Source organism: Raphanus sativus, chromosome 4 (genome assembly GCF_000801105.2).
Source record: "Raphanus sativus cultivar WK10039 chromosome 4, ASM80110v3, whole genome shotgun sequence".
In the NCBI taxonomy this organism is placed as follows: domain Eukaryota; kingdom Viridiplantae; phylum Streptophyta; class Magnoliopsida; order Brassicales; family Brassicaceae; genus Raphanus; species Raphanus sativus.
Window position 1 is genome coordinate 45,443,597 of NC_079514.1, and position 18,737 is coordinate 45,462,333.

General features: G+C 30.9%; 2 protein-coding genes and 1 long non-coding RNA gene across 3 annotated transcripts; 2 read left to right on the plus strand and 1 right to left on the minus strand.

The window, feature by feature from the left end:
• Positions 1 to 242: 242 nt before the first annotated feature.
• Positions 243 to 1,492, plus strand: LOC130510405 (uncharacterized). Its single transcript, XR_008944048.1, has 3 exons — positions 243 to 669; positions 828 to 996; positions 1,108 to 1,492. It is a non-coding gene; the product is annotated as an uncharacterized LOC130510405 (long non-coding RNA).
• Positions 1,493 to 3,425: 1,933 nt separating this feature from the next.
• LOC108829808 (uncharacterized) lies at positions 3,426 to 5,291 on the minus strand. Its single transcript, XM_018603398.2, is given in 4 exon segments — positions 3,426 to 4,326; positions 4,414 to 4,934; positions 4,936 to 5,157; positions 5,256 to 5,291. Coding segments are annotated over 4 exon segments (1,122 nt in total). The 3' UTR covers positions 3,426 to 3,983.
• Positions 5,292 to 14,873: 9,582 nt separating this feature from the next.
• Positions 14,874 to 18,737, plus strand: LOC130510471 (histone-lysine N-methyltransferase MEDEA-like). Its single transcript, XM_057006808.1, has 15 exons — positions 14,874 to 15,013; positions 15,529 to 15,782; positions 15,884 to 16,042; positions 16,217 to 16,304; positions 16,385 to 16,507; positions 16,614 to 16,661; positions 16,737 to 16,826; positions 16,897 to 16,978; positions 17,061 to 17,447; positions 17,584 to 17,707; positions 17,792 to 17,851; positions 17,988 to 18,080; positions 18,177 to 18,244; positions 18,329 to 18,416; positions 18,541 to 18,737. The coding sequence occupies exons 2-9, from the start codon at positions 15,634 to 15,636 to the stop codon at positions 17,189 to 17,191; spliced, it is 870 nt and encodes a 289-aa protein (XP_056862788.1). The 5' UTR covers positions 14,874 to 15,013; positions 15,529 to 15,633; the 3' UTR covers positions 17,192 to 17,447; positions 17,584 to 17,707; positions 17,792 to 17,851; positions 17,988 to 18,080; positions 18,177 to 18,244; positions 18,329 to 18,416; positions 18,541 to 18,737.

An 18,737-nucleotide genomic window follows, 5' to 3' on the forward strand; every position in this document is an offset into this window, starting at 1 on the left:
ATATGTTTCTCATTTTGTTTTCTCTTGTATATTCTACAGAATATTTAAATTATTTAGGTAATACATTTTATTTTTGTACCCTTGTTTAAGAAAAAATTACATCTTGAGTCACTTTTTGATTTAATATGTCACTATAAGTCACTTTCTTCTCTTGACACACTTTCTCTAACTATTCCATACTTTCTTCCATTATTCTCTAACTAATTAGTTTCTTTGTAACAATTTTTAATATATATATATATGTATATATGTCAAAACCTAGTTTCTCCTCTCTTCCCTCTCCTCATATCTCTTCTTTAGTATCTTATTTTCCCAATTATCAACGATGGTTCATATCTTTCTTTATTTCTCTCACTTTTTCCCACTCTCAGATTCAGATCTGACTTCATGTCCAGGAAAATTTTGAATCCAATTTTTTGGTAAAATTTGCCAAAATCATAACTGTTGCTCACCACCAATCTGTCTGACATCGTGTTATCAGTTTAATCTTAGCTGTAGCGACTTTGCTTATGTCAAAACCGAAGCTCCTCCGACGATGAGAAACAATCATCTATTTTGCATCAAAACAGAGAAGAGAGAAAAGTTCAGAAAATTTGATTTATCTGTTTTACAGAGAGAGATATCTCTTGGGTTTTTGGACATCTCACGAGATTTTACAAAGAACTCATGGTAAATTTAGATTTTTGTTTCTCTGTATTTTTTTCCTACTAACATGAAATTCATGTTTAAACCTTCTAAAGTTTCTCTCTTTGGGTTTAGATTTTGGCAAATCGGCCAACATGATTGTAATGTCTATACTCTATATCACAGGCGTTTTTCTTTGACAGGTTCTTGCTTAATCTCATGGCATCTTCGTTGCAGACCCTTGAAAGGAGAGTGAGTTGGCTGGTTTTCTGGAGTCAGAATCTCTTGATTTGATATAGCAGAGAGATGGGCACATCATATGCAACTTGACATTGACCAGAACTCGAAAATATAGATGATCAATTTTTTCAGGTAACATCATCTTCTTGAGTTTAGTAGTATGTTATTCAGAAACAGAAGTAAAGAGTAAATTAAATGAACAAGATTTTGATAAACCTTTTATTGCTTTTGATATGTTTCAAGGACACTGCATTCTAGTGTGCATTCTTCCATTTAAGCTCAGAAGATTGGGTGTGGGTCTTAGCGCAGAAGACATTGCGTTGATGAGCACATAGTTCTGCACCAAGACATAGAGGATCCACAAGACTAATTTTTTTCTCTGTTTCACGCGTGTCCACATGGTCCTTATGCTCAGTCTGCACTCAAAGTGCTTGCTCGTTATGGCATGAAAACTGGTCACATTGGTCAAGAAGCAAATTCTTCATATACAATGTGTTTATGCAAATGTATATAAAAAATTATCCAGTGTACACGTAAGCTTTTGTGAATTAATGTACATGTGGACTGTCAAAATTATGTGTAGCAAGTTTCACAAACGATTGGAATTTTTTATAAGAGTAGTGTTCTGTTTTGATAACCCCAACATGTACACATAATTATGGTATGAAAACTGGTCGCATTGGTAAAAGAAACAAATTCTATCATCTAGAATGTGTTTATGCAAAAGTTTTGTGAATTAGTGTACATGTGGAGAATCAAAATTATATGTACATGTGGACAATCGAAATTATGTGTACATGTTGACGTTATCAAAACAGAACACTATTTATATCTCTGAATGTGTTCTCAGATTCTCACCACCTTGTCTCCCTAAGGAATTGGAACATTGCTTCGTAATTCCTCTGCTCCTATCAAATCTTTTTATCTTATATGTTGTAGTGTCAATGTGGTTGTATCTTAATTTTCATGTTGTCCAGTTCTGGAGCAATTTCTCCTTTATGGAGTGTAACCACCTTTAAGTTTTAATGAAATGTTGTGCACAGAAAAAGGTTTAGGTGTACACAGTATTTGTAGTTGTACACACCCTTGTAATTAAACATCCAAATATATTTAGGTGTACACGACCTTGTAGTTGTACATGTATACATAAGCTAGCTGCAGTTCAGTACCTCTTCGGTAGCACACCAAACGCTGTCCACAGTTCGTACTTCTTCTGTGTACATCTCCTAGCCAGCGAACTGAACTGTTTTCCAAAGTAAGATCCAAGGATTCTAACTATCTCAGGCGTACCATAAAGAATGCCATCACAAATAAGAGATTGTCTACACTGGAGCAATTCAAGCGCTTGCTTGGGTACAAGCCTGCTTCAAACAACCTCGCTAGCAAACGTTGATCCGGCTACTCTACCACCGGTGTCTCCCACTACAAAAACAACCGCCGGTTAATATCCGAAATCTTATTTGCTTTAATACAACTATCCAAAACTAATCTATAAACATGAACTCACTTTAAACATCCTCTTCCAGGCCCGTTTTCATCTCGTCTTCATTCTCCGCTGGCGATTCACGAAAGATCTTTTTTTTTTTAACTTTCTTATCAATTAAACTGGGTTTAATTTCTTTTTCGGGTCCACCAGATTCAATATTTTAATATTAAAAAATCTAACTAAATGGACAAACAGAAGGGTGACGAAAAAAAAGTTTATGGTTTCACTTTTTGATAGACAATCATGTACTTTCACACAAAAAACTACCTGTATAGCAAGAAGTGACCTACTATGAAACCAAAACTCAAAATGTGACTTGCAGCGTAAATCTCTCCTTGTCAAGGGGCGTTCAATACCCTCAAATGGGATGAAAATTAGGAATCTAGCTTCACTCGTTTAAAAAAGTAAGCTACAGTAAAAAAAATTGAGTGCAATGCGATGAAACTGGCCTCATGAATGCCATAGAGTCAATAGTGTATGTCAGATTTGTCTAATAGAGGCAAGTTGTGTTAGATTTTTTAAATCACATAAAAAATCATCTTTATCAACACATGAAAGCTAATACTTAACCTCATAAAAGATGAAAATGTCAGATAAAAAGAAGTTTAGCCAATGCATTGTGAAATAAATATTGAAGTTTAGCCAAAAAAAGTGGCACAACTCTTCACTTCAACAACTTAATGAAACGTCACGTGAGAGAATTGAAACCGGCCAATTCGGCAGTGACACATAAAAACTGCTTGGGAGACATTACCAGGACACAACTCTCTCACGTGACCTTTCATTAAGTTGGTCAACAACTTCCCAACTAAATGGAAAGGGTGGCTATTATTGGAGGTGGTCTTGAGCAGCCCCCTGAGTTGGCCTGGCCCAGAGACAAATACATGCCTCTGACAACAAGAAAAAGGGACGGATCTGGGCAGAAACACAGTTACACAGAAAGTGTAGACACATGGTCACCAGCTGTCACCCACCCGCCGATGAGTATAGGAACGGGATGTGATGATGGCCTACAATTTGCTGTTCGGTCCTTAATAGATAAATTACAAACAATTCATAAGCAACACACGACGACATGTTCCTTTTATTATTTATATTCATTTTCGTTACAAAATCCCTCATTGTACTTACAATTTATCATAAAAGAAATTTGTCCCCCCCCCCCTCCACCTTCTTTCAGTTATAATATCTTGTTATTATGTTGGAACCCATTTCCTCCTTCAACAATATTCATGAGAAAACTTCATAGCCTTGGGTTCTAGAGATGAGTGGAGGAGCTGATGATCATGGATTGGGAACTTCGAAGTTTCTTTTGGTCGTCGGAATTATTACCTAGAGAAATTACTCGTCTGCAAGCCAAGAATAAACGTTTCCTGTAAACCTCTCATTGTGTTATCATTTCCTCTCCGCATACACTCAGATTGTTCAATCTTTGCCTTTTACTCATGATCTTAAACTTATAATTGCAATGAAACTCTCATCTCCTATAATTTTTAGTTCAATGTAGTATATGAGCATTTAAAACATTGGTAAAGGCTTGAAAAGAAAAATCATACTAAACATCAAACACAATTTTATTATCATAATGATATAGCGAAATAACTAGTGTAGGGAGGATCACCATTTTATTTAGCTAATGGAGAGGAGACATAAATAAAGTTCTTCCCTGAATACCAGGAAAACCATTTAGATCATATTCGCGGCTGCTTTTCTGACCAATATTGTAGACACCAAAGCCATAACCAACATAATATATAGAGTTCGGGCTGAGTCCAGGAAACTTGCTTGCCTCTAAACAGAATGTCTCATTTTCTCCAATGAAAATGCAAAGATCTCCAATGTTTTATGTGTAGTTAGCAATGACTCTTGTTCCTTGGTATAATTGACCACCGTCATCTTCTATCCTAAACACCATGAATTGCTTTGTATTTTCGTTTAGTTTTTCTCTGTTCGAGAGTTTACGTGTCTCAACATACCTGCAACACATAGTAATATAAAGATACAAATTGTAACTTAGCTAAAAAGCATATCTAGTTATTACAAGGTTCTGTTTTGGGTGTTACCATTGAACAATGAAACGTTCACCAGAAGACGACTCCGCAATATAACCACTCTGTAAACATGAAGCCAATATCTCCCACTCGTACTGTGGCATCAAAGGGAAGTTCTCAAACTGAAGCCTCATAAATTTGGGTTTCTTCTTATTGTTTTTGAGATCCAAGGCAGCCATGTAAGCACATCCTGTAGTGAGGAGGTAGAACATCTGGTCTTTCTGAGAATAAACGACATTGGAGTCAATGTCGTAGGAGAAAGGAATGTCGATGATGGCCCAGTCCGAATCTCGATAAGGCATACAATAACAAAGTTTAGATCCAAAGATGGTGAAACACACTATATAATCATCGTCCTGGTTGGGAAAATAAGTGGACAACGAAACATTTCCACTCATTTCGACATGAGGAACAAGGTGATCAGCTAATGGGGGCAGAGTAATGGTTTTTGGAGATGACTCTAAGCACCAAGGATTAAACACTTGGCTGAGATGTATGGTGTAGTCAGGGTAGCTCATGAAAACTGCCCAGCCACCGTGAGCCTCCAAGGAGTATGCATCTTCCCGACAACACTTTTGGGAATTTCTTTCCAGTAAAATTGATAATTTTTTCACTCCTTGGATTGAATACCCAATAATCTGTAATATTTTTTTCTTCATCGGTTGAAGATTCGTCTTCTCCAAAAATAAACCCGACCAGCATGTAAGGGGTTTTTCGTGGACATGTTGAGAAACGGTCCTTGTCCCCTTCTTGAACCTATGAATGATTGTGAAAACATAAAACATAGACATTTCAACTAGGTTGATAGCCAAACTTACAAATTAGAAAGGTTAAAAAAACACGTTTGAACTTACCAAGAGTTTTTCAACTAGGTTGAAAAGCAGAGACATGTTTTACAGTAGCGCTTTGTTTACAAGCCCCACTGTATATATATCTTATATCTTGTTATGTAAAATTCATATACTTTCTTGTAACGTATTTTCAAAACCATGGATTATGTAATAACACTATGTGCTTGTTTAGTTGTATTGTGACATATATAGAGATATAGTCACGTAAATAAATCTATATATATATAAATATATATACACTACATAAGGAATTTAGATATACAGTACAATATACATCCAAATTAAAGAGAAAACAAAATGGGAAACAAATATGTAGTTATATATCCAAAAACTTAATAAAATGAGATTTCGTAACAAAACTTACAAAGGTTTTGCAACTGTAGGTTGAAAAGCAGAGACATTTCTTACTCTTAAGTCTAGGGGTGAGAAAAAACCGAACCGAACCGAGTCAAACGAAATCAACCGAACCAAACCGATTCAAATCAAACCAAACTCTAATATCAAATAGTTTGGTTTAAGATTGTCCCAACCTGAAACAAATTAAACCGAACCAAGAAACCAATGCGTTTTTGTTAATATTTGAATTAAACATACTACTAATAAACAATATACCAATTTCAGTTTTATATTAGATTTAATTTAGATCGTTTATTTTTAAAAAGTATTATTAGCATGTTTTTTTTCATTTTCTATTACTTTAGTTAAATTTGATTCGATTATGCTCTTATAAATCTTTTGTATTCTTTTAAAGGTTTTTATTTCAGTTTTATATTGGATTTAGTTCACATAGTTTATTTTTTCATAGTTATCATCAACATAAAGATTTGATGACCATGTGTTTGTATTTTAAAATATGATTTCCATTAAAAGAATTAAACTAAAGAATTAAATTAAGGAACCCGATAAAACCAAACCAAAAACAAGCTGAACCGAATACAAACTTTGTATTCTGAACCGAAACTGATCCAAACCAAACTAATTATGATTTAAGATCCAAACCAAACGATAACACTTATGATTTCAATCAATCAACACAAGATTATTATTTAGTTTCAAATCTTGCAAATCACATATAGTATCTAACTAGGTGTGTTGCCCGCATATGAGGACACAATTTTCTTACGAATATTTAGTAGTTTATATATTTTATTAAAATATATATGCTTATTATTGTATTAAATTTTTGAAAACACTAGCATATTAAAAATATTTTTGATTTTGAAATCTTATACTTTTTTTTGAAACACTAAAATCTTATACTTTTGTTACCACTTTTTGTACACTTAATTTTACTTATATTTTTCTCATATTTTCATTTCTTTTTTTTCCATTACATATATTTTTCTCATCTATACTATTTAAACATAAAGAATAAAAATTTACTTATTTAAACATAAACAATAAAAATTTACTTACAAAAAAGTAATAGTTGGATCAATAAATATTTTATTGTTAGATTGAAATAAAAATAATATATATATTTTTATTAAAATAATATGATTAATATAAGTTTGCTTTATTTTAATATATATTTTTAGATTTTCGATAATTATTATTAATATTGATTTTAATAATTTAGCTAATAAAAAAAATACTTTGTTTTTTTGTTGTTGTTAATTTATGTTTTATTTATCAAGGGTATAAATGATATTAACCACTCTAATTTTTTAATTTTAAAATATATTTTTAGATTTCGGATAATTCTTATCATTATTAATTTTATTTACTTATATAATAAAAAATCTTTTTTATTTTGTAGGTAATTTATATATTTATCGATGAAAAATATAAACAATATTAATCACTCTAATTTGTTTATTTTAAAATATATTTTTAAATTTTGGATAAATCTTATCATTATTAATTTTAGTCAGTTACCTAATCATAAAATTAAAATTCATTTTTATTTTATAGATTATTTATATGTTTATTCATTAAGGGTATAAACGATATTGACCAGTCATAAACAATAAAAATTTACTTACAAAAAAGTAATAGTTGGATAAATAAATATTTTATTGTTAGATTGAAATAAAAATAATATATATTTTTATTAAAATAATATGATTAATATAAGTTTGTTTTATTTTAATATATATTTTTAGATTTTCGATAATTATTATTAATATTGATTTTAATAATTTAGCTAATCAAAAAAAATACTTAGTTTTTTTTGTTGTTAATTTATGTTTTATTCATCAAGGGTATAAATGATATTAACCACTCTAATTTTTTAATTTTAAAATATATTTTTAGATTTTGGATAATTCTTATCATTATTAATTTTATTTACTTATATAATAAAAAATCTTTTTTATTTTGTAGGTAATTTATATATTTATCAATGAAAAATATAAACAATATTAATCAATCTAATTTGTTTATTTTAAAATATATTTTTAAATTTTGGATAAATCTTATCATTATTAATTTTAGTCAGTTACCTAATCATAAAATTAAAATTCTTTTTTATTTTATAGATAAATTATATGTTTATTCATTAAGGGTATAAACGATATTGACCAGTCTAACTTTTAACGTGAGAGCTCCGTTGCAAAAAATCACTTCGCAAATAATATTATAGATTCATAAAAAACTAATATTCTTTTTATTATGATAAGTTTTTATAAAAGGATTGGATTTTTTAAAAATAGATAAGTATATTCGCTTTTTAATGCGTAAAATCACAAATAACAAAATCTTTTATATTTTTTTAGCATTTACCATATATTTTCCTAAGCCAAGTATATATATATACTAGATATGATCATGTTGCTTTGCAACGGTTTCTGTTTGATGTTTTAATTTAATAAAGAACATAAAATAATAATTATTTTGTTATAATTTTATAGTTAAAAAATTATTTTCATACATAAGTTCAAGTTAAAATTTGTATTTTATAATCATGATAAATAGATGAATTTTATTTATTTATTTATTTAATAAATAGTTTTTATTCATGATTTTTATTAAATAATTTTTTGTACTTGTTGGATTTTATAATTTATTTTTGTTTAATATTTTTTCTTAAAAGTTGCTTGGTTCTTCAAAGTTGATAATTAACATAATGATGACACATGACAATTATATATTTTAAAATGTGACTTGTGTTAATATATCTCACAATTAAAAGTATATACAAAGATAATAACCAAAACAAATTTTGTTTAAAGTAATTATTAATATTATTTAATAGTAATTTTTCATTTTTAAAATCCTAATCAAAAATAACTGCAAAAGATTATTTGATAGTAATGTTTTCTAATATTGTGAGATGTGTTTAAATATGTAATCATTAAAAATATATGTACCAAGAAAATAATTAAAAATGAAGTTTGAAACAAATAATTTTAAAAATGATTTAATGTTAAAAATTTTAAAATTATTTAATAGTAATTTGTAGAAATTTTCCTTTTTCAATAGGAAAAACAGATTTGATAATTTAATCAATACTAATTGTTTTCTTTCTAAAATCTTAATGAAATCTTATTATAAAAGACTATATTGAACTTAGTTCTTCAAAGTTAATAGTTAACATATTTGTGACACATGAAAATTATATATTTAAAAATGTGATATGTGTTAAACTATCTCTTAGATATATATATATATATATATATATATATATATATATATATATATATATATATATATATCTAAGAGATAGTTTAACACATATCACATTTTTAAATATATAATTTTCATGTGTCACAAATTTGTTATATATATATAACAAAAACTATTTATGTTAATAAGGTACAAGCTAGAAAAAAATGGCAAATTTTAAAACATATGTTGATATTATGATCCTGGTTTTGTCGATCATCGCAAAGATCTGGTATTTGACTTCACAGATTTTACAAATACAACGCCCAATTAGAAGATCAACTACAAGACTTGGACATGAATACATACAAAATGCATTGGTTGAAGATCCTGATCATTTTTGACATTTATATCGTAGGTATCCAGATGTATTTATGAAAGCTATGCTCTATTATTAGAGAACTGATGGGACTAAAAGATACAAGATACGTTTCATTTGAAGAAATGTTGGCTAAGTTTCTGTTTATTGGTGGTCAAATTCAAGATATTTTCAAGCTCAAGATAGATTCAAGAAGTTGCGTTTCTCAATAAGCATGAGCTTGAATACACTTCTCAAGGTCTTAAATGCACTTGCTTCAAGCTATATATCTAAACCTGAACTACGGTGCCTCCAAAAATAAGAGACAGCACAAAGTTTTATCCTCACTTTAAAATAAATAGTTTTTTTGTATTCTTTAGGTGTAACTAAATTTTAACATTGAGTTCGTATTTTTCTTAGGACTGCATTGGAGCTATTGATGGTACACATATTCTTGCAATGATAACTGGAAAAGATTCATCTAGTTATTGAAACAGAAAAGGAGAATTATTGCAAAAGGTTTTAGCTGCATCAGTGGTGAACCCATGATTTATTTTAAACCTGGGTCAAAAGTTAAATGGGTTTTGAATACAAATAAAATTATATGAAAATATGGTGTCAAGTAGGATTGAACCTTCGTTTAGGGGTGTTAGTCAAAGGGAAATGAACCATCAGAGCTAATGAGTTTCTAATATTCTTCCTTAACAAATTAACATTATATATTTTAAGGTGTGTCAGCTGACCCCCCTTATATAAAGGTGGATCGGCCTTTGAGCTGCATGTAATTTTGATTTAGAACTCAATGTATGTTCTTAGTGGATGGGAAGTCTTAGCTCATGACGCAAAAGTATTACAAGATGCTTTAACAAGAAATAGTAACCAGCTAAAAGTTTGAGAAGGTATATATTTTCCTTATGATAAAAAATGTTATGTTAATTTATGTATTTCTCATATTTATATACATTCTAAAATTTCAGGAAAGCTTTATTTGGTCGATTGTGGATATGCTAATCATCGTAATTTTTGAGCTCCATATCGAAGTACCCGTTATCATCTTCAAGAGTTTAGAGGACAAGGAAAAGATCCAGTAAATCAAAATGAGTTGTTCAACCAATCGTCATTCATGCTTGAGAAATGTAGTAGAAGGAATTTTGGCATCTTCAAATCTAGATTTCTCATCTTCAAATGTGCATCACTATTTCCGTTTAAAACGCAAGCAGAGTTAGTACTTGCATGTTGTTTTAAACAACTATCTCATAAGGAATGTCGTTCAGATATGTTTCTTCCTGAAGAAGTAGTTGTCGAAGAAAGTAGAGATGAAGAAGAAGGCGAAGAGGAAAACAATGCTGATGAAATTTTTATGGTACTCAAGAACAACAAAAAGTGAATGCTCATAATTGGAGCAAAAATGTTGCAGCAACTATGTGGGCAGATGCTACACCTATGTAATATTGATTGCAACAATGTTTTTTTCCTATTTCTAGACTATTTTAATGACAATTCTTTAGTTTCCACAAAGAAAACAATAGATGGCAAAGGGAAAGCCATCACTACAAGAAAATAGTTCTATTGCAACAGAAAAATTGCAACGTTCATTTTTGTTACTAATTTACTATGATTATTGCAATATTTTTGCAACAATGAATATTTGTTACAGTTTCATTACAAATTTATTGCAAAATAACAACTATAACGGACGTTGCATATTTTCGTTACCAAATTGCAATCATTTACAACATAAACAAACATCTTACGACTTTTGCAAGAAATATTCAACATTTTTGAATCATTGCTAATTTGCAAACAAAAATATAAAAACAAATTGTGGCAAAAATGTGACAAATTGTTAACAGTTTACCTTATTATTTTTTCCGTCCTATTAAAATGGTAAATTTAGACAAAATAATCATTTACATATCCTTTCAAAGATAATTATAAAGTAAATATGCTATAAACGTACCTTTTATCTCTTTTTTTTCTTTAACTCAGATAAAGACTCCAAGGTCTTTATCAAAAAAAAAAAAAAGCTGATCCATTGTTTCTGAGCTGCTTGTGCTTCATTTTATCGTAGGCTGGTTGCTTTATTCTGCTGTAGCTATTGTCCTCCCGTTCCGAACATTACTTCAACTTTCACCTTGACTCTTATTCCTGTTTTTCTTAACCTTTTCATACTAAGAGACTACCATCTTATGTACTGGCTTTGTCACTTTTTTAATATTAGATTGTTAAGAATTCTTAATTAACTCCGCCTCTTCTCTCTGAATATATTCCTTATCTAGAGATACATCTAAGTTTTAACTAATACAGTTTTAGTGTAATTCTTGTTTTTTTCTCTGCCAAAAAGTTCATGTTTTGCTAGTTGGATAGATGGTAGATCACGTGAGGAAGATGCAGAACAGCCACAGTCACTTCTCATTTTTTTTTGGGCGTCACTGTTACAAAATGGTTTGTTATGTTACTTACGTAATTCCTTTATTTACGTGATCTTTTTTTATAACCGATTTTTTACGTGATCTTTCTTGTTATATAGTTCCTTGGAACCTACTAGAATATATTTTATTGTGTCCAATGTTGTTTCCACCTTATATTTCATTTACCGGTTGACTTTTGATTTGTTTTTTTTTGTAAACTAAATAGTTAATATTGAAGGTTCTACCGAGAATTTTTGGTTTGTTTAGAGAATAATATATTAACAGATAAAGATAACCCATTATCAAGATTCACATAGATTTTATTGTTTTCTATATATAAAGAGTTTATACGGATGTTTTTAATAATTCATTTGACTTCTGCACACTTTAGTTCTTCCAAAGTAAATCCTCTCCAAAAATTCATTTTTTTTCCTTGTGAGTTTTGTAGTATCATTCATGAATTGCTTTTGAGTTTCACGTGTCTGGTAATTTCTTACATATATTATATTCTACGGTTAGTTAATTCCACACAAGGTCGTGTATTTGATCTAGGAGCTCTTCTATTGAAATTTCACTCAATGGTAAAATGCCAGTCACCATTGAAAGCCACTTGAAAAACAATGGTTCAAAAAAGGGTACAAGATATTTCTGAAGATAATGAAGAAATCAAAGAAAAACTGAGCAAACTTGAAGGTTTGGAGAAATTGATTGTGATCCTTTGTCTAACTATTTTATCCAGGGTGTCAACACCTAAGTTTTAATTGATTGCTTTTATTATTTTTTAAGGTTTTATTAGTTTCTCTAGATTTAAATTATTGCTGTTTTTTCTCTATAAATGCATTGTTGAATTTATTTAATACTTTAATTTATTTATAAAATTTGTCATTTGAATTTCTTTATTATAATATATACTGTATAACGTAAAATAATTAACACATCTTACTTCGCTTATAATAAAATACTAAAAGAATTAATGGATGCAATATAGTTGATACCTACTAATTTTTATTAAAATATTAACTGTCAACCATTTTGTAGTCACCGTAAGAAAATATAAAAACCAAATTATATTATTTGTAATTACAGGAAAATTGACAACTAACATTTGCTATATTATAAATTTTGTAACAATTTTAAATTGTAACTATATGCTGCAATTGTACCCAAATAATTATATATATATATATATATATATATATATATATATATATATATATTGTTACATTAATATTACTAAATTTCAAAAAACAACAGTTGCAAATTTGCAATGTTGTTTGCTATATATTTTACGTAGCAATGACTTGCCACCATTTATGGTTACAAAATACGTTATAAATATACAATAAATTTGCTATAAAAAATTGTTGCAATAATATGACATATATAACAACATTTCAATTTGTTGCTAATTTTCCTACGTATATGCAACAAATATGAATTTGCAACATTCAAACAGCAAGAAGTTAAAATTTGTCACAATTTTGTTGCAATTTCATATTTGCAACAATATATGAGCATATTGCAACAATATATCATTATTGCAATATAGCTATTTTCTTGTAGTGCATGTCTTTCTTCACTGGTTTGGCAGTAAGCTCGCAGTCAGAAGTCTTTTGTGGTTTTCCATAAAGTTATGGACATAAACTTTGTTTTGAGTGTTTTCCCCGTTGAGATAACTAGAATTTTCCCACCATGTTTCGTTTAGAAAGTATGTCTATGTCATAGCGAGGGCAATACCAATTGTTAGTGGGAAAAGGGATATTGTTGGACACAGATAAACATATTTGTATCATTATAAATGACATGTCACCTCCAGTGATTAACTTTTCTTGCTGGACCTTGTTAGTGCCTTCCATTTGGTGAAACATGTGCATCTTGCATATATTCCTCTATATTACTCAGTAGCTAAACTCTTTCAGTTTCTCCATGATGGTGAGTATCCAGAAGCGGTAATATCTCAAGAACCTAAAGGGTATAGCAGTACCAACCAAGACAATGGATTTGTGCTATTGCAGGACATGAAGAAAAGAATTAAAAGCATCGAGCAAGCAGTTGTTGGGGAAAAGAAGAGGCTTGGAAAGAAGAGAAGAAGAGCTCTTGGCACAGAAGCAGAGGCCACAGGCTGTTTGAAGAGATGGAACTTGAAAACAAATTCTCCGATGAAATCAGACAGCCTAGATCACCTGCAATAACTGAGGCTAGAAATGGTTGATGAAAGACATTCTACTCTATAAGATTATCAGGAACAAAGTATCTAATCAGACCATGGAAGCTAACCTACACAGATGAATATGGAGCAAAATGATGAAAGAAAAGGGAGATGTCATTACCACGATGCAAGCTAGGGACAGGTTACCACATACAAACACAACATAAAGCAACTATTTCAGAAACACTGATTAATCAAGAGGAGAAAGATAAGGTAACATATACACTCATGAGTACAAAAGGAAAAAAAGAAAGTGAACTTTGAAATGTATTCATGTGTTCACCTAATTAGAACTGTACGTACTTATGAACTTCATAGATCTGTGTATTTGAAGATTGATTTTCTCAACAAGGAAGAAAATATTATCAGTTAAATATTATTATTATAAATCACCTAAACAATTTTAAACTTTTCAGTAAATATCTTGCCAATCATCTATCATTTTTAAAAAAAAATTGTTTTACTTAAATCACTCAAATCACTTCAAAACTCACATAAATCTCACCATAATTAAAACAGTCCAGAATCTCCCAAAACCCTTGGTTCAATACATCCCCCTAAATGATACAAAAGGAAACACATATATACTTAGTAAAATATAATTTTGACAGGCTAAGAATAATTTATGCAATCAAGTGTTTGATAACATACAATGTCTTTAAACTTGAAATGATTAGACCCCATTAATTTGAGAGTCAATTCAACAACCATACATATATTAAGTATTATATATCTAAGAGAAAGTCTTAATATTTTAATATTTCCTTCCTTTTGATTCATTCACTTCCATATATCCATATAATATTTCTGTTAATTTTTTTTTACTCTTGTTACTATTTAAAATGAGATGTGATACCTTCCAACAACATATTACAAAAACAATTGAAAACAAGTGGCGAGGAGATACTAATGGAGAGGGTAAATTTACTAGTTAAATGTTCTTTCTTTTCATTATCTAACTTTTTGACGTGGAGTCGAAGATCATTTGATAAGTCCATCTAAATAAGATTTTATTTTATTTTTTTCTTCTGATAGATTTTATACTGTTTGTCTCATGATGCACTAAATTTCTGACTCTGAGAAGCCTGAACCAAAAGAATGTTGTCAATTCTACTTGGTCTGTGCTTTAATGGTTTTTCGTGGTTTTGTTTAGGAAAATCATGAAGATAATAATTTGCATCCAGAACTGAATCAAATCAAGGAAAGCATCGAAAGAGAAAGGTTTCTGCACATTCAGGTAAAAAATTTGTTGCTTCTACAATTTTTTCTACGTATCTTAATTATGTTGAAAAGCGATGAGAGAACTAGACTGATAATAGTTATGGTTATATGCTAGGTATTGCCAATAGATGATGATCTGACCAAAATTTATACAGTATCAGATCTTGTAAACCCCCAAAAAGTGAATTTTGAAACCCTAAATTAAAGGAAAATTAGTAGAGAAAGACATGAAACTATAAATATATCTCTCTTTTTATGAATGCTAAACTATAACTATATCTAGATCTACTAAAACCTAAACAAAAATATATTCAATTCAAGTAGCGTTATGGATATCCATTCAGTTTCAGTGACAAAAAAAGAAGGATATCCGTTTAGTTAATAGAGCCAGCAAAATTGGTCCACATGGAATAGGCACAAAACTCAATCAGGGATTGATTATAGAGGTTATAAGTTATTCAACTTACATATAAAAAACTCATATCCATTTTGATATTTTTTGGAAGATAACTTACATTATTGAATTGACAGGAATCATTTGCGGATAGACCAAGTGTGGTTACTCATGCTGCATATCAACATTCTATTGCCTCAACCCGGGGTGCTGGGGTAAATAATGATGGAGGGGACAACAAAATGCTTTCTTTGAGAACGAAAACACCACTCCATATTTTCAAATATAATCCTGCAGAAGAATTTACATCTACAATTCCCAAGAAACAAGTTACCAAGCTTCCAATTGTTAAACAGCTACCTCGAGCGATTACCTGGGTTTTCACGGATAGGTATCTTTGTTTTTGTACTTCATGTTAGTTTAAGTAATCAATCATATACAATATATACCACCCGTAAATATATATGTTTATATATTTTGTTAACATTGCAGTAATAAGCTAATGGCTGAAAGTGATTCTGTGATCGGTAAGAAACAAATCATTTATTTCAATGGCCATGCAGAGGAATTGAGCAGCGACGACAAAGTAGATGAAGAAGAAACAGAGAAAGAAAAACTGGAATTTTCCAATGATGCATATCAGTTTATATGGTTAGTTTCGCTTTAAATATGTTACTGATTACTAAGTGATCATTTATATGTGCATGCAAGAAGGGCATTCATATACAACTCCTGATTCTAAATTTGTATATATGAACATCAGAACATATGATTTGAGACCTCTACTATTCTTTTAACAATAGTTTGTTAACAATAATTCTGTAGGGAGGTTGGGAAAAAACATAATTTAGATGACTTGTTGGTGCAAAGTGCTCTCTCCAAGTTCTTCGAATTAGATGTTTCAGATATCTTGGTAATAATGAAATTTAATCTTCATCAACAATTATTGTTTTTGTTTAACGAACGATGAATATATAATCTTCATGTTTGCAGGAAAGATTCAATGAGGTCAAGAAGTTTAAGATCAATCAAAGAGATATTGGTGAAGTTTCTGATATACGCATATTTACTTTTTTTCTGGAGACTACTGATAGGCATTTTTGCCGTCGTTGCTTGGTAAGTTCTTGAATCCTTTTATTTTTTTTGTCACACCCCCCCCCCCTCCCACACACACACACACACACACACACACACAAAACATGATAAAATTGTTATTTCACAGAGATTTGATTGTCGTGAGCATGAAGACTATCAGCATGACGTCTACACTGTAAGCTTTAATTAATTTATCTAATAATAATTTTATTGCATAAGCCTTAGAAGCTGAAGTGATTAACTTAAGTAGGTGACTTTGGCTTGTCAGAAAGAAATCCAATCTGATTTTTTTGAGAAGGAAAATGTTAGAAAACCATGCAGTAACCATTGCTACCTTAAGGTATTTTCTCCCTTTCTCTCCTACACAATATTTGTTCATTTCTTAATTTTGTTTATTACTGGATTAACAGCTAAGGGGTCTCACAGAAGCTGATCATATGGTGGATAATGATAACTCTACATCAAAGAATAAGGGGAAGAATGTGGTCTCAGGTAATAACACAGAAACTGGACACTGTGTATTAACTGATACCCATAATCTATTACTATAAAGAACAGTTTAATCTCTCCATAGAGCTCCACATAGGAATCCACGTAGATAATTCGCCTCTCCAGAAGCTGACATGTGTCCACCTACGCCAAACGCACCGTATCATTTATTCCTCACCGTCGTGGGCGTTTGCGTGTTCTGAGTTTGGGCTGTGAAATTTAAAACTGTTTCTGGCCCGAAAGAATATATCTCACCTCCAAACCCTAATCAGCTGTGGTCGTCTTTCATCATCCTGTGACGGCGACTCAATGCCGTTTGCTCTTCTTCTCACCAACTCAAACGTTCCGAGTAAAGGCTTCGTTATTAATCCCATTTATTCGCTCCCCCACCACTATATAAGCTACGTATTTCTCCGTCTCGAATCAGGGAGCTGCAGATCAATTCCGGCGGAACCCAAAGAGACGGTCAATGGTATGGTTTCTTAGTTTTTTCTTAAAACAATCAATTGAATGATTGCTCTATTTTGTTTGGTTAATTAATGGAATGATTGCTCTGTTTCGATTCTGGAGTTTGATGGTTTATGATGAGAACAATGACGATTGTGCAGGTCTTGGTGAAGATAAAACAGTGATGATCAATCTGAGGCAAGAGTAAAAAAAAACCGATATCTTTGGAGAGTCTGTTTATGGTAGTGGCTGATGATCTACAGTCTGAACGACAAACTTCTCTTGGTTAGTACTTAGTACCTCGGTATCATTTTTACTTCTACATCGTGTCTTAAAATGAGAGCTTAAATGCCTTTTCTATGTTTATAGATTGTTGGTGCAGAAAACCCGGTTCTGATATCTGGGCTGAGCAAATAGTCAGTGCTGGTGGTAAGAGAACGAAAGCTTTATTATTTATGTGTATGGTCTGAAGCCCTTATAACTAACTTCACAAGGGCCCAGGCAAGTAGCTTATGAAACCACGAAGCTAGAATATATTTTTCTTACGAGAGGTGGTTTGGTGCAGGTTAACTACTTCCCTTCAAGGTATGACCCAGTTCGCCATGCAGAGAATTATCCAACTCCACCTGCAGTCTGCTATGTAAAACGTGGAGGGCCAGTAATCAACTCAAACTTAAGAAACTCTGTTTCAGTTTCATAAGGATTGTTCAGACAAGAAAACAAATGATCTAAAAGTTCAAAATCTGTTTTGCAGTGTATTATTGAGAAAGAGAACAACTTCAAGGAGCCTAGAGATTGCAATTGTTCCTTCACACCAGAGAGGTACACATTATTTTTAATATTTTCTTTTTGGTGATACTCAATACATTTACATGTTTATTGTCTTGTGGTTGTTTTCTACTTCAGGCAAGAACGTCGGTCGATGGATTGATGCTCTGTCACCCCTCCCATCACACATGAAATCTGCAGCATCTGGATATCTTGCAGGTCCCAGGTATATAATCTGAAAATTTTCTTTTACTGTCATTGTATCTTTCCTTGAGCCTTTAATAGTTAAACAAGTTTGTGAAGTTTTTTTAACGTTTTTGAGACTGATTGGCTAACGATGTGTGAACCAGGCTGATAAGTCACTGGGACAGAAGCTGGCAAGCCGTCTGAACGTGAGACCAAGCATCTAAAACGAGTGAACAAGATTCTCGATTGGTCGTTCTGTGGTTCCAACAGACGAGAGAAAAAAGATGGGAAGACATCAGATGTGCCATGGATATAATCTTCATCATGTGTATCCTGTGTGTTGTGTAGTAATATTTTTTGT

Coding starts and splice junctions, on each gene's coding strand:
- LOC130510471 (XM_057006808.1), top strand. CDS start 15,634: ATGCTTTCTTTGAGAACGAAAACACCACTCCATATTTTCAAATATAAT. Junction 16,043..16,216: donor GATGCATATCAGTTTATATG/GTTAGTTTCGCT, acceptor ATAATTCTGTAG/GGAGGTTGGGAAAAAACATA. Junction 16,508..16,613: donor ATTTTTGCCGTCGTTGCTTG/GTAAGTTCTTGA, acceptor GTTATTTCACAG/AGATTTGATTGTCGTGAGCA.